The sequence below is a fragment of the Stylophora pistillata genome, chromosome 6 (genome assembly GCF_964205215.1).
Source record: "Stylophora pistillata chromosome 6, jaStyPist1.2, whole genome shotgun sequence".
Classification (NCBI taxonomy): domain Eukaryota; kingdom Metazoa; phylum Cnidaria; class Anthozoa; order Scleractinia; family Pocilloporidae; genus Stylophora; species Stylophora pistillata.
Genome location: NC_142524.1, coordinates 21812815 through 21827123, shown reverse-complemented (window position 1 = coordinate 21827123; position 14309 = coordinate 21812815). Strand labels below are relative to the sequence as shown.

The 14309-nt window shown below is 37.0% G+C and overlaps 1 protein-coding gene across 1 annotated transcript; it reads left to right on the top strand.

The window, feature by feature from the left end:
- Positions 1-140: 140 nt before the first annotated feature.
- On the top strand, positions 141-11699 carry LOC148728788 (uncharacterized). The gene is made up of 7 exons (XM_088725033.1): positions 141-753; positions 4973-5250; positions 5475-5589; positions 6289-6411; positions 7137-7170; positions 8526-8652; positions 9390-11699. The coding sequence occupies exons 1-7, from the start codon at positions 141-143 to the stop codon at positions 9921-9923; spliced, it is 1824 nt and encodes a 607-aa protein (XP_088581159.1). The 3' UTR covers positions 9924-11699.
- The last annotated feature ends 2610 nt before the right edge of the window (positions 11700-14309 follow it).

Genomic DNA, 14309 nt, shown 5'->3' with positions numbered 1-14309 from the left:
TACAATCGAATGACACCCTATCAAAGAGCCAAAGTGGTAACAAGAGATGGCATTCGTGCAAAACGTCTGTGATTGAAACAACTGACACAATTCTTAAAGCCATTGACAAACGGAAGTTAAAGGCAGTTGTACTATTAGATATGAGCAAAGCCTTCGATAGCGTCAATCACGACACGTTAATTTTAAAATTGCAAGATGTAGGAATTTTCAGTGACGCTCTCCAATGGTTTCGTAGTTACCTAAGCAACAGGACAGACGTAGTGCGAATCCATTCAACGCTATCTGAGCCTTTGTCTGTGACCAACGGCGTCCCTCAAGGAAGTATCTTAGGCCCACTGCTATTTAGCATATATACGAACGATCTTCCATCAATCCCACAGAAATGCAGCACTCAGAGTTATGCAGATGATACGAAACTAATCACTTCATTCGAACTTAAAGACAACCTGGATGCAATTGCTGATTTGGAAGACGACTTGTTTAAAATAGGAGAATGGTGTTCCAACAACCAATTGTTACTTAACCCTGGCAAAACTAAGCTGATGATATTTGGCAGCAGGCAGATGCGTGCAAAATTGCAATTTCGCTCCCTTTCCTTTATGGGTGAGGACATCGTCCCCGCAGACAGCGCCAAAGACCTTGGTGTGATTTTGGATTCTAATTTAACTTACGATGAAGACATAATTAAGACCGCTTCCTCGTGCATGTCCCGCCTCGGCCAAATAAACCGTGTCAAGCATGTTTTCGACAAACGTACACTTTTGATGATTCTTAATTCCTTAGTTTTCAGCAAGTTATTTTATTGTTTCAATGTTTGGTCAAATACCTCAAAATGTAATGTTAACAACTTACAGGCGGTGCAGAACTTCGCATGCCGGATTGTTAGCGGGTGCGCGTAAATTTGACCACGTTACACCAATTCGCAAGGAACTAAATTGGCTGGCAGTTCAAAGCCAGCTTTACTACCGGAACGCTACGATGGCCTTTAGATGCATGACTGGTCAGGCTCCAGATTACCTCTCATCAAAATTCATAAAGTGAGCCGAGGTTAGTCGGCGTAGCACCAGAAATTCGCAGCTTTTGCAAATTCCATTCTTTAGAACAGCTAGCGGTCAGAGAACATTTTTCTATAGAACTGTAAACTTATGGAACTCTTTGGATAATTCCTCTAAACTGTGCAACTCCGTTAATGTCTTTAAAAAACGTTTAAGGACCAAATTACTGAAAGAGTTGTAATTTTATTTGTATCTTTGTATACTTTTATTTTTCCTTTAGAACATTCAGATTTTAAAACATTTTTAATTGTAAATAGGGTTTTTTTAATTGTAATAGGATTATGTTTATAACATTGTCGCTGAAAAGCCCCCTTGGGGAAAGTCAATAAAGTATGTATGTATGTATGTATGTATGTATGTATGTATGTATGTATGTATGTATGTATGTATGTACAGAGTTAATATTAACTCTGGTTTGTGTAAGATAAGAATTGTCTTCTGAAAAATTTTCCATTAGCTACAATTAATCCAAGTACAAAACAGACGTTTTATCAAAGGACACGAAAATTTGATTAAATTGGTTATCATAATGGCCAAAAACAAAAGCCTTCTTAGTTTATTTCTTATGGGTTTACATATCAGACGCCTAAGGCATTTGCATTACCCCTGAGTTTTTAAATAACTCGTCAGAATTGACATGCAGGATTAGGCAGCTTTATTTTATTAAAAAAAAAAAAAAAAAAGACAAAAAAAAAACATATCTTTAGGGTAAACAATTCAGAATAAAAACAACTCAGCCAATCAGAGAGTCAGAAGTGCTGGGTAAATAGGAAAACTTTGACAGTCATGGTTCACAATTAATAAAACTATTACCGGCCGACGTAGTAAGGATGACATCTGAGTTTCAGTTGCTTCATAAATTATTATTTTGTGAAAATCATTATTTATCAAAGACTACGTTACTTAATCATACGTCGAGTCAAAAAACATTCAAAAGCTCCGTTTTTCGTGCACAACACCAGGAAATTTCTCCAGCGACGTTTGCCATGTATTTTGTTTTTATCGTTCTTCCGTTATTGCAGCTCTGCTGTATGATACCCAAATCGCAAGGTTAGTTTCATTATAGTTTCTATAGGACTGGCCATAAACGTAGCAAGGAATTAACAAGACTGTAACATTACAGTCTTTACACTTTCTTCTGTATTATAGCAACGTGAAAAAATTATTTATTCTCTATGGTTCAGAAAATGTGTTCAGACTTACAATAATTTCCTGGAGAAAAAGAGCTGAAAATGGTTATAGATCAATGGAAATCATCTTCGTCACCCTCTTTGCGTGCGATTACAGTATGAGCAGCTGTTTCGCAAGAGATGACAGGAAATCGACCTCAGAGTTTCCCTTTAAAAACTGCTGCCTAAAATTGTCTCCGTGAAAGATACAAACGTTTTTAAAAACGACTATTCGTTAAACCCCACAAAAGCATTAATGTTACTTACAGGCCCCTTCGTTCTCTACGCGAAGCAGTTCCTAGAGATTCAAAAAATACCTTAAGATTATGAACGATAATCGTAGATCTCCTTCAGTTAAATGCTACTGAGCAACGCTATTTTATTTCCATCGTATTTAATTCTCCACTTCTCACCTGAAGCCGATTCTTACTCTGACTGAGTTTTTGATTGGAAGGCGGGGTTTTTGATTTGTGCCTATCGATTGCTTGCGTCTTTGCTACAACCATTGCTACACCTCTCATCAAACAAGCAAGTCTTATAGGAAATCGCCATAAGCTCTCACCCGTTATTTTGCCAGTCTTTGTTACAATTGTCATTACTATTCGTTAATTACCGCTATTCAATATCACAGTGCACCTTTAAGTTCTTTGGGTCACTTTTGCTTCGTGGTGAATTGCATCCAGAGAGAGTTAAAGAAACTTTCAATTATTGCTTTAAAAAAAAAAATGGGTGAAACTTATGAAGAAGGATATTGGTGAAGGATGGCGAGGATTCACATGGATTGCGCCTGAAAAATGTAAATAACGTTAATGATAATTCGTTACCGTTTTGAAAAAAGAAAAAAACAGGACAACACAAAACAAAAAGAGAGAAGAAAAGAATCTACGTCACATTTCAAAATCTCAAGTAGTTTTTCTCTGAGATAACATCCTGTGCTGACCTGTTGTTGATTTAATGAAAACGTGGGAATCTCCCAACTGTCAGTTTATCTCAGAGGAGTATCATATATTTCTACTGTAGACTGAGCCTAACCCGTTCAGATACTTAAAAATGGTTTTATCGAGTAATCGTCATATTTACTCCTCTCCAGAGGTAATATTCATAATGAGTATTAGGATATCTCACTAGAGGAGCATAGAAATGCTTAGAAGAAAATCGAATTCACAAAATTTTTCACAAGAAAAAAATACTCTAAGCAATTTAGAGTGATGTTTGCAAAACGTCGATCGCAATATGCATACATTTGTTAAACTTTGCAGAGCACTAGATATTATGTGTCAACATAGATCATTAGGTATGCAGGTCAGGGTTTTCATAATACAAGTCTCGCCTGCCTTGAACTAGGGCTTTGTCGACCAATTTCTCCCTTATAAAATATTTCATAGATAAAAATATCATGTCACCTAGGAGAAACTACAGTCGAGGTTTTTCGCATGACTTATCAATGATGATAGTCCTTATGCTAACAGCTGAAATACTAGGGAAACCATGATTAATAAAAACCGCAACCATCATTCTATTGGTTGAAGATGACATATCAGTGACAGAGATATTCAATAAGCTTCAACTGCATTTTCCGTTTAGTTGAAGTAAATGAATCGTATAAGTGTTGAACGATTCGGCCATGTACAATGTTTTTGTTTGCGTTCTTTTGATGAAACTTTGCGTCATGAAACTCAGGGTTGTCGGATCACAAGGTTATTATCGGCGAAAATCATATCAACGTCTTAACAACAGTAATCGTTTTCCTGTTTTTGGCATTTTGAATTAAGTTATGGCTTTGACTTTAATTTGTGTTTGTTTGCAGTTTGTTTCTTTACTTATTACGCTAGATGTTTATGTCTGTTTCCTCTGAAGTAATTTGCTTCTATGATGGTGCACAGGCTATGGAAATGATGTTTGCAGCTGTCGGGATCGATCTAATATACTACCGGCAACAATCCATACCTTTTTTATTCAAGTTTGAAAGGAAAGGCGCGGAAAGGAAACATATTAAAATTTTGTTGGTAAAAACGATGACATTCCTACTTTTTGTGCTGTCACAAAAATTCCTTACTCGAAATCAGGCCAGCTAGTTTTGAAACTTTTGTAATGACGATTTCTCCTTCTTTAGACCCAATAAAAATGCTGAAATTCTGAAGAGATAGTAAGATCAGTGTTAGAACCGACCATAGGAAACGCTTTTAACTGTTAGAACGCTTTAGCAAATGGGTCACATTTTTAGCAAACTCACAGGTAAAATTTTCAGTTTGCCGAAAAAAATATTTACCAGTACATCGTTAAGTCTAGAATGGCTGCCAATCAGCTACTTTTACACCATGACGCTGTATATTCTTCGATTTCAACTCCACAGAACTTACCTTTCCCGTAATATTTAATTTATTCTGGATTGTGTACAACGCAGGTCCTGTTATTCCAGCGATCAGGTTGCGGCATTTCCAAAATGGCGTGAAAAAGTAATATGCCAAAAAAACGCTTTAGAGTTTTATTTCGCTGTTAAGTATTTCAACGAGTGCGGAAATCATGTATCCGTCTTCAGTGCCGAAATGAACTTTACCTTTCGTTAATAGTGTATAAGGGCGTCTCTAAATTTAACCTGTGCAGTGGGAGCAGAGCCCAAAACAATAATACGAAAAATAAGGATGTTGTGAGAGGTGATTTCCATATAGATAGACCTCTTACCCTTTAAAATGCATACTTTATCGTTGTTCATCGAAAACGCATTACTAAAACCCTTCATATCTTAAGAGTTCTCTCATGCAGACCAATGCCGTCATTTGGAGTTCGGTCCTGAAGGAGCTTTTGACGGGAAACGTCTTCAAAACCATGTGATTCGCATCGCTAAAGTTATGGTACAGGAGTTCTGCGAAACTATGTGTTATATGGAACCCAACTGTGTCAGCATCAATCTTGAGAAACATGCGGATGGAAATGGAAATTACAAATGTGAATTGAATAATGTCACACACGAAGGATACGAAGGCGATTGGGTTAAGGAGAAAAACTTCTTCTACCATGCATCTAAGGTAACTGCAATTTAGCCAGTGGAGTTCTCAAAGAACACTTTATAACAATATCTAGTCACACCCAATTTATTCAACTAAATGTTTTCAGGTTTGTTCTCTTAACAGCCGGCTACAAGTCTCATTACGCCTATTGATTGATATCTGTAAAAAAAAAAAAAGCCTGTGATGCAATCAGCCAGAAAAAAGCCGCCTATTTTCTCTTTTATGGTCTTGATTTGTTCTAGAGTGCTTGTGTTAAAAATTCTTGCAAGAACAACGCCTTTTGTCAAAGTGGTTTTACCGATCAAGGATATCGCTGTCTGTGTCCTACTGGATTCATGGGTACGAGGTGCGAAACAGGTAATCAAGAAACGTCTTTATTATTTATGGTTCGTCGATGTAATAAGGGTATTATAACATAAAATTCATACATGAAAATATAAAACTAGATGTTAGGAAGAAAAAAATCTTGCTTGTGTTAAAAATCCTTGCAAGAACAGCGCCATTTGTCAAAGTGGTTTACCGATAAAGGATATCGCTGTTTGTGTCCTGCTGGATTCAAGGGTGCGAGGTGCGAAACAGGTATTTAAGAAACGTCTTTGTTACATATATTTCGTGGATCGTCATCGTAATGAAGGTATGATTACTTTAAATTTATACATGAACACACAAACCTATAGTTAGGAAGATTGACGAAACTGCTTTAGGCAAGCCTATTCCTTTTGAATTTTTTCCTGTAACTCTAATTTGTGTCCCTCTCTCTCTCTCCTATTTCAATGTTGCTTGGTGCTGGAGTTGGTGATGTTGTTGTTAACAAAATGGTCACCGGCCGAACACTTTGAATAGAGGTTTGTGGACCACCAACTCAAGGGAGGCATGAAAACTACTTTTGCCACTCCTTGCACATGTGAATAAATCAAAATTGTCTGGTTGCTCAAATAGACGTATCTTTGTATGATACAAGTTATGATGGATACTCCGGCACGAGTCAACAAAACGCTCAAAATTAATTATTGAACTGAACTTGACACGGTGCTGAGGCTGAGAATTCGTTTCCAGATATTGACGAGTGTGTTCAGGCTACAAACAATTGCAAACCCACTCAAGAGTGCAAAAATAGCAAGGGATCTTACCAATGCATTTGTCGCCCTGGATATTATGGAGAGGATTGCAATACATCGGGTAATTCGAAAGAAAAATATTAAGGGACCAGTCTTCACTTGTCACGGGTGAGGGCGAGGAGGGGGGGAGGTTGAAGGGCTTTGCCCTGCTTTTCAGGGGAGGAAGGGCATCACTCGTCACCAACCAAATGGGTTAGATTTTGCTCGAAAAAAGAGGTTATTTATTCCAAATTATGCTCAAAATTATGCTCGTTTTTGAAAACTATGCTTTTCAAAACTGAAACACAAACGAAGCCTAATTATATAAGCAGTGCTACTTTTTCTAAAGATTCAAAAAGTTTTTGCTCGTTTCTCAAGGGGGGTCCAGAAAATACAGCAGAGCCTTATCGGAGGATCAAGTAAATTCTATCGTGACAAACCAAAATCCTCCAAACCCCCCTGCCACCTCCCTTCTCCCAGAGGAAAAATAAGGACAATTCCCTAATTGCTGATGGGAAGTAATTTCATTAAAACCATCCGAAAAATTCATTTTAAAGGGCAGTTTAACATGAAGGAAATGAAGGAGGCTTTCAAAAACCTCCAAACAGAGGAATATTAACACGCCTCCCACACTGATATCAAGGGATTGCCCGACAACCATATGGAACTGAAACTGTGTCTGTTATGAAATCCATAATTCAAACCACCAAAATGGTTCATTTTGCCATGTTTACGACTCAAAGTCATACAAAGTAGATTATAATCATCGTAAACTTTTGACACCGTTTCAATACATTTTTTTTGCAGTTTTGAGTTGCAAGGAGGCTTATGAAAAGAACATGTAAGTCAAAGAAAAAGAGGCAAAAGTAGGCTTTATTGTAAAAGTATAAGCACAATAATAAAAAGCTGAACATATATATATATAGACATATGAATAAAAATAATGTTATAACATAGCGCGTATGCTTGCCCCAACTGAGTCCTATCGAGCCGCTCTGAACTATTTCTTTATTTACGCACGCCCGTACGTAAATAAGATGACTTGATCTTTTTTTCTTTTACCTGGCTGCAGGGTTGCCGTCCTGTTAAGCTGCAGTGCAGATTTCCTTCTCTGTAAAATATGGAAGAAACTAGTGAAGAACTGCCCAATTTTTCTATCGGCATTGACCTTTTAGGCCCTGATCCAACAAGCAGCAAAAATACTGAAAGCCGAAAAGCACTCGCAAGTTGCACGTTTCGCAAATTTGTCGGATTGCTGAGTTTTAAAACATATTATAGTGACACTTGACCTCATTTAGCTTTGATTTTCTTCATTTTTCCCGTCAATTTGAGCTTTTCATTCACAGTTATTGATTATCTGGATCAAATGCGCTCGCTCAAACCAAAGTATTAAATGTGGCGTTTTTTTGGCCAGCCAATAGGGATGTTTGTTTACTTTTTTTGTGCGCTGTGTAAGAGTTTTGCACTTTATCACAATGAAACAGCTTCTTCTCACAGATCCTTGCTGTTGCTTTGTTATAAAAGAAATTGTTCATGTTTTTAGCTGTGCGCCGTATATCGAGTTATAGATACCTGCGGGAAGTTTGTATAGCACGAAAAATGCGTAAGAGTAGCTAGAGGCGCAGCCCGCTAAGCATGAACAAATTGTTAAATACCAAATACATTGTGACAAAGCCTTAGTCGCGGATGTTCACCTATAGGTCCCAATAAACTGAAGCTTTCCCTGTAAAACACTGGGAACACTAAGGGGAAAAGCAAAGAGAGCTTGAATAGTTCCTTGGTAAAGTTTGAAAAAGAGATCATTATGCAGTGATCAGATAATTTCAATGTTGTGTTATTTTGCCTTGTGCGTCTTAGGCACCTGTTATTAGATGGCAAGGTGAAGAGAAAAAAAAAATAATAGCCATTCACCATGGTAAAATTTGTATTCAGGTTGGTGGCGTAAGTTACAGCTGTATATGCAATGATTGAAAAAACGTAAATGACACAAAAATAGATAATAATGAAAACAAAGAGATAGCGCGTCCCTTGGACAGTCAAATTATAAAAGCATAGTGCTTTGGATTGCTCAGCTATGTAAATTGCAACGGTTTCTTATACCCTTTACTTGACTTATAAATCGATGTGGCATTTTAATGGTTAGCGTCAAAATTTTGCATTAACTGAGGTATTATACTCTATAAATTATATTTACAGAACTAAAGCGAATGGTGAAATTACGTTGCTTCTTGAATCTAAACCAGTACCCATTTTCTGCCACATGGGAAATTTTGGATGCGGAGATGGAGGATGGACGCCAATCCTGAAAATGAATGGAAACAAGGTCAGTTTCTCCCATCTTCTTCCTTTACGGTCTCAATAGAAAACAATCTGTGATGAATCTCACTTTTGGAAGCCAACCAAACTTGTTTTTCCCATCTTAGATAGATCAAAGATGCGGGATCTCTTATGAATTAAAATTAGTTTAAAATATTTTGACCTTTCGAAAATGTTGTCGATCAAAAGAAAAATAGAAGGGTGATAAGTAAAAAATCCCTGACGAAGGAAGCGATTGGACAATATTGGAAAGTGTGTACAATGGTAGTATTCACAAATGTACTCCTTCCAAACTATACGCCCTATTACATTCAACTATATATATCACATTACATCATCAACACACAGTATATGAGGACAGCGCGGAAGACCCTACCAGAGATAACTCTTGCTTCCAATGGCGATTTCCGAATTAGTTTTGGCTTCTTTTTAAAAGCGAGTCCTGGTGTTCATTCTTTCACATGATAATACGCATTTATTCACGAGAATATTACGCTCATTTTTATACGAATAGTTGAGCACCAGGCCTGGTTTTTTAAAATGAGGCCAGGGGTAACTCGGTAATGGCCTATTGCTTACTCACAATATTGTTTTACAACTTATTACCCTTCGCAAGAAACTGATTGGAAATACAATAAATGCAAGGTCACGCAATTTGATCAGTTCGTATTCCACGAGGAATACAACTGATAAATTATGTATCGAGGCAGTAGTCCTGAATAACTTTTTTCACTTTTTACCCAGAACACTTTTCATTTCAATTCTACATACTGGGAGAATAAAAAGGAGTTTTACCTTCAAGGAGGCAAGACTGGGTTTGATTCAAAAGAGACCAAGCTACCGACCTACTGGAGCACATCCTTCTCCAAGATCTGTCTTGGTATGAGGATCGCCCAGGAACTCAGGTTTATCGTCATCAATAAGAGGGCCGACTCTTTGTACTCACTGATCGCCGACGGGAAATACCGCCACACATCACTGGGGCGTGACATGTGGAAGAGCCTTGTTGGTCCTTCTGCTTCTTTGCAGCCCAATTGTAACAAGGAGGGATTCAATGCAGATGCCTATGATGATCCTAGGTTTAACAAAGACTTATCCAAGGCAAGAATTGGCATCATCGGTAATGAAAATAATGATTGTAAAACTTGCGATTCTAGAATCGGACTCGGCACAGGAGGATATCCTCAGGAAGACAACACTTGCGGCAACGTTGTCAGACATAACGGAAATCGCGGAAATAGAAACACTAAGGCTATGGGATATATATTGGTGCAGTAATAAGAAAAAGGAATTCATGAGGAGTAAAATGTAAATAACGTCAACAGTCAACACTACAGCCCAATGCATAAATGGTTGAAAAGAAAAAATCTAACAAACAGGAAGAAATCAATAATAATAATAATAATAATAATAATAATAATACTAATACTAATACTAATAATAATAATAATAATAATACTACTAATAATAAAACATTGGAGAGTGACAAAAAGAAAAAAACACCAGCAACGGAACAAACAAACGAACAAACAAACAAAAAGGGACACTGTGGTTTTGCCTGCTACTGTGAATTAATGGAATGATGGTGTTTTTAGGTTACGGGCTCATGATATCAATTGCAAGATGTAAGAGCAGTGAGGACACTATAGACTAGAGATAGAAAACAAAAAAAAAAAACAGTAGCAGCTTCAAAGACAAGAATGACATTGAAAATCGGAAATATGGCTAGCTTTACCAAATCGGTGATAAACAGTTATTTTTTATTTTTTCGTTTAAGCCATTAAGTTAATCAGGTATTCTGCGTTGCATAACTTGGCATTTTGTCAACAACTGATCTGAGTTTGTAACTGAGCCGGTCTGGGACACTGACTTAAACTGAAGTGCATGTATTTTGAACTCCCTCGCTGCACAGTCGCTTTTCTTAAATAAACACTTTTTTCCTATTAAATTAAGTTTCTACGTGCAGAGAAGTTTAAGAGAGGAAAGCGTAAGTTAACTTCTAATTTAAGATAACATATATTTCGACATCAGTATGAAATCTGATAATTAGCTTATGATTGTAAACCACTCGTTTTTTGGGAGTTTACTTTTATCCCTTTTTTCGTTAGCTATTGCAAAGGACATTTTCTTTTTTTAAATATTAAAAATTTTTATTATAAATTCGCTGTCAATAGTGTAGTTTGATATATCAGGTGTGAACGGTACCTAAAACGATTTCTATCGCTTGTTGTCATCGAGGTTTGGACGAGGTATGCGGAAGTCATAATCAGATTCGAGTACATCGTCCATTAATGGAAAAACTTTAAAATTAAAATTTCAGCGCTATTATCACTTATCGTATGAATATCTAACGTACAAATACATTTATTCTTAGAAGATCGGCTGTGGATAAAGTGGTGATACTGTTACTTATTATGTATAGGATATGCGAATAAATATAAAAATGGCAGGTATCTAAAATTAAGATATTGCCTCTTTGATGGTGGAAAAATGACTCTAACATGCTCTGCATCGCCATGGCAGGCAAAGTTTGATCTTCCTTTGTAGCCACTTCAGAGATTGAGACACTGTGTTTTTTTTTTTTGTTTTTTTTTGTTTTGTTTTTTTTTTTTTTTTCATTTCAATTCCAACCATTGCTACACCTCTCATCAAACAAGTGAGGTTAACAGGAAATCGACTTGGGCTCTCACCTGTTTTTCTGCCAGACTTTGTCAAAATTGCCATTAATATTTTGTAAGTTACCGCTATTCAATATCACGGTGCACCTGTTCAGTTATTTGGGTCATTTTTGCTTCGTGAGACGATCCTATGAACATTGATCTATTGCTGTTTTAATGAAAGCGTGGGAATCTTCCAACGGTTTTATATCAGTAGGAGTATTATTTATTTCTACCATAGACTAAGCTGGAACCACCTAGCAAAAGTAAATGAATCGAATAAGTATTGAACGATTCGGGTACCGTTTTTACCTACGTTCTTTGGAACATCAACGGAATGAGAACTCGGAAATGTAAAAAATAAAGCAAGAAAAACCACCCTAGAAAACAATCTAAACTATGTTCGTATATGCAAAAAAAACTACTTTATAGGGAAACTGACGATCCCTATTCACTAGATAATTAATTCTAAGGGCGTAGCGACGGTCGTAAGACGCGAATGAATATAAATGAGAAGAGCTCAAATATATAGCCTAACAATGTTAAGTTCAATCCGCGAATCATTACTTGCAGAGATTTTGCTAAGTACGACCCTAAGCTTTTTTTCAAAGAGCTAAATTCTGTGAAATTTGAAGAAGTTTATTCATCTATCTGCGTAAATAAGGCGAGGGCCTTTTTGCGAGATCTTCTCCAAATATGCTCCCAAATATCGGCCAAGTATCGGTCAAGTATCGACATATGTCGACCGATATGTAGCGGCAAATGTTATTGTAATTTTGGTCAGTTCTCGTCATTTCCTTGCTCAATATCTTTCCTAAAAATGGGGGAAGGGAGTTATTACTGTAGTCACTCTGATGACTTTGTTAGTCGAGGTACACGAGCGAGAAATCTCCAAAAAGTTGCAGAGAGAACGAAAATTGCTCTGAAACTGACAATCGCGCTAGCGATGTCGAGAGAGCTTCTGAAGTACACTGCTTGGAATCCCACGATAGTTTTGAGGATCACTAGGAATGCCTCAGTGCAGATTTAGCACTGTTCCTATCCCTTGTTCTATCTTTTTTATTTGCTTTTAACGCAATGACATTTCTCTTCTTTTCGTCAGTCTAATGTGGGACATTGGCTTGGGGTTTTACTAATGAAATACGAACAGTACCGCAGAAGTTAACAGTCAGTTCATACAACTGTATGCCTTGCTTGGCTTCTTCTTTTTCCCACTTCTTAGATCAGATAACGCATAAAAAGCAATTAATTGCGACGGGCTACGAGACACCCCATGTTAATAGGAACTACGCCACTTGCGCTTTATTAACGAAAGCTTTACGTGTTTTGCGAAATATATGGCTTATCACAACCTTTAGGAAAAATCTAAAACAGCATTAATATGTCTAGGCAAATAGTTGCTAGCTTCACAGCAACTCTTATTTCAGTCTAGTAAAGCTTAGCTTTACGCAAACTTTACGCTCAACGTAAATCTGCCTCTTTAGCTTTACGATACCTTCACGAGAGCTTTACGTCCGATTATGTAAATCTACCTTTAAGCGACTTAACGAACATTATAAAACTAGCGTAAAGTTACTAAACGAACTTTACGCAGATTTACACAACTTTCATTTTTCGTTATCTCCTTTTTCATGCTGTGTTTGAATAAGACGACAAACGAGTTCAAATAACATTTCATATCGTACGATAAGTGCCACGTTCATTCCGGAATAATTAAAATTTTCGTTACGTCTCTAAATTAAAAAAAATTATAAGATAATTTCGACACACCTTTTGGGTTATATAACAAATAGGTTGGCTTAGAATCAGAAACAGCCTACAAAATAACACTACTACTCAGAATACTGATGCTAAAACAAAACACAAAGAAAGGCTAATTATGTAACATAAATGCAAATAAATGTAATGGCAGGTGTCTAAAATTAAGATGTTGTCTCTTTGATGGTGGAAAAATGATTCTAACATACTCTGCATCGCAATCTCATGAAAAATTTGCTCTTCCTTTGTACCTAGCAGAGTTTAAGACGCCGCCACTTTTTTATTTGAATCCCAAGCACTGCTACCCCTCTCATCGAACAAGGCGAAGAGGATATCGTGATGCGTTCTCGCTTGTTATTTTACCAGTCTTTGTCACAATTTCAATTATCATTCGTAAGTTACCGCTATTAGATACCACGGAACACCTATTCAGTTGTTCGGTTATTTTTGCTTAATTCGGGGTGAATTGCCTCTAAAGAGGATTAAAGAAATCTTACAAGGATTGTTCTTAAAAAAAATTGGTAAAACTTTTGAAGATCGACCTTGGTTAGAAACAGCGAGGACGCACATGGATAAAAGATAATTCGTTACCTACCAACCACAATTAATAATTTTACTGATTGAAGACGGCATATCAGTGACATGGATAATTCCTAAGCTTGAAGGGTATTTTTCGTTAAGCAGAAGTAAATGAATCGACCGGAAGAAATGTTGAACGATTCGGCCATGTTTACCGTTTTTACTTCCGTTCTTTTGATGAAAGGTTGCGTTATGAAACTCAGGGTTAGCATCGATGAAAGTCATATTACGTCTTAACCATAAAGCGCTTTTCCTGTTGTTAGCATATTGACTTAAGCTTGGCTCTGGCTTTATTTTGTGCATGTTTACTCTTTGGCTTTTCACTTATGAGGCTAGAAGTTTATATCTGTTGCTTTTGAGATAATTTGGTTCTATGATGGTGCTTACGCTATGGAATTCATGTTTGCAGCTATTTGTTTGCATCGATCTAATAAACTTCCGGCTACCAATCCATACCATTTTTAAGAGTGTACGAATGCGAGTGTACCAATGAGGATCACGATCAATAAACTTAACCTCGCTCCAAAGCGATTGACAGACCAATGCAAGACATAATAAAGGAGCACGACTGAGACATCGACTAGCCTGTACCCTGATCTCCGCCGTTTTAAAACACACCCACAATACCGGACACCAACCTAGGTTCCTAGAGGTGGATTGAAAAGTTGTC

Bases quoted from the DNA above. Each gene is read 5' to 3' on its own strand.
- LOC148728788 (XM_088725033.1), top strand. From the start codon at position 141: ATGAGCAAAGCCTTCGATAGCGTCAATCACGACACGTTAATTTTAAAA. The intron at 5,590-6,288 runs GTAATCAAGAAA...ATTCGTTTCCAG, and splicing joins GGGTACGAGGTGCGAAACAG to ATATTGACGAGTGTGTTCAG. The intron at 8,653-9,389 runs GTCAGTTTCTCC...CTTTTTACCCAG, and splicing joins TGAAAATGAATGGAAACAAG to AACACTTTTCATTTCAATTC.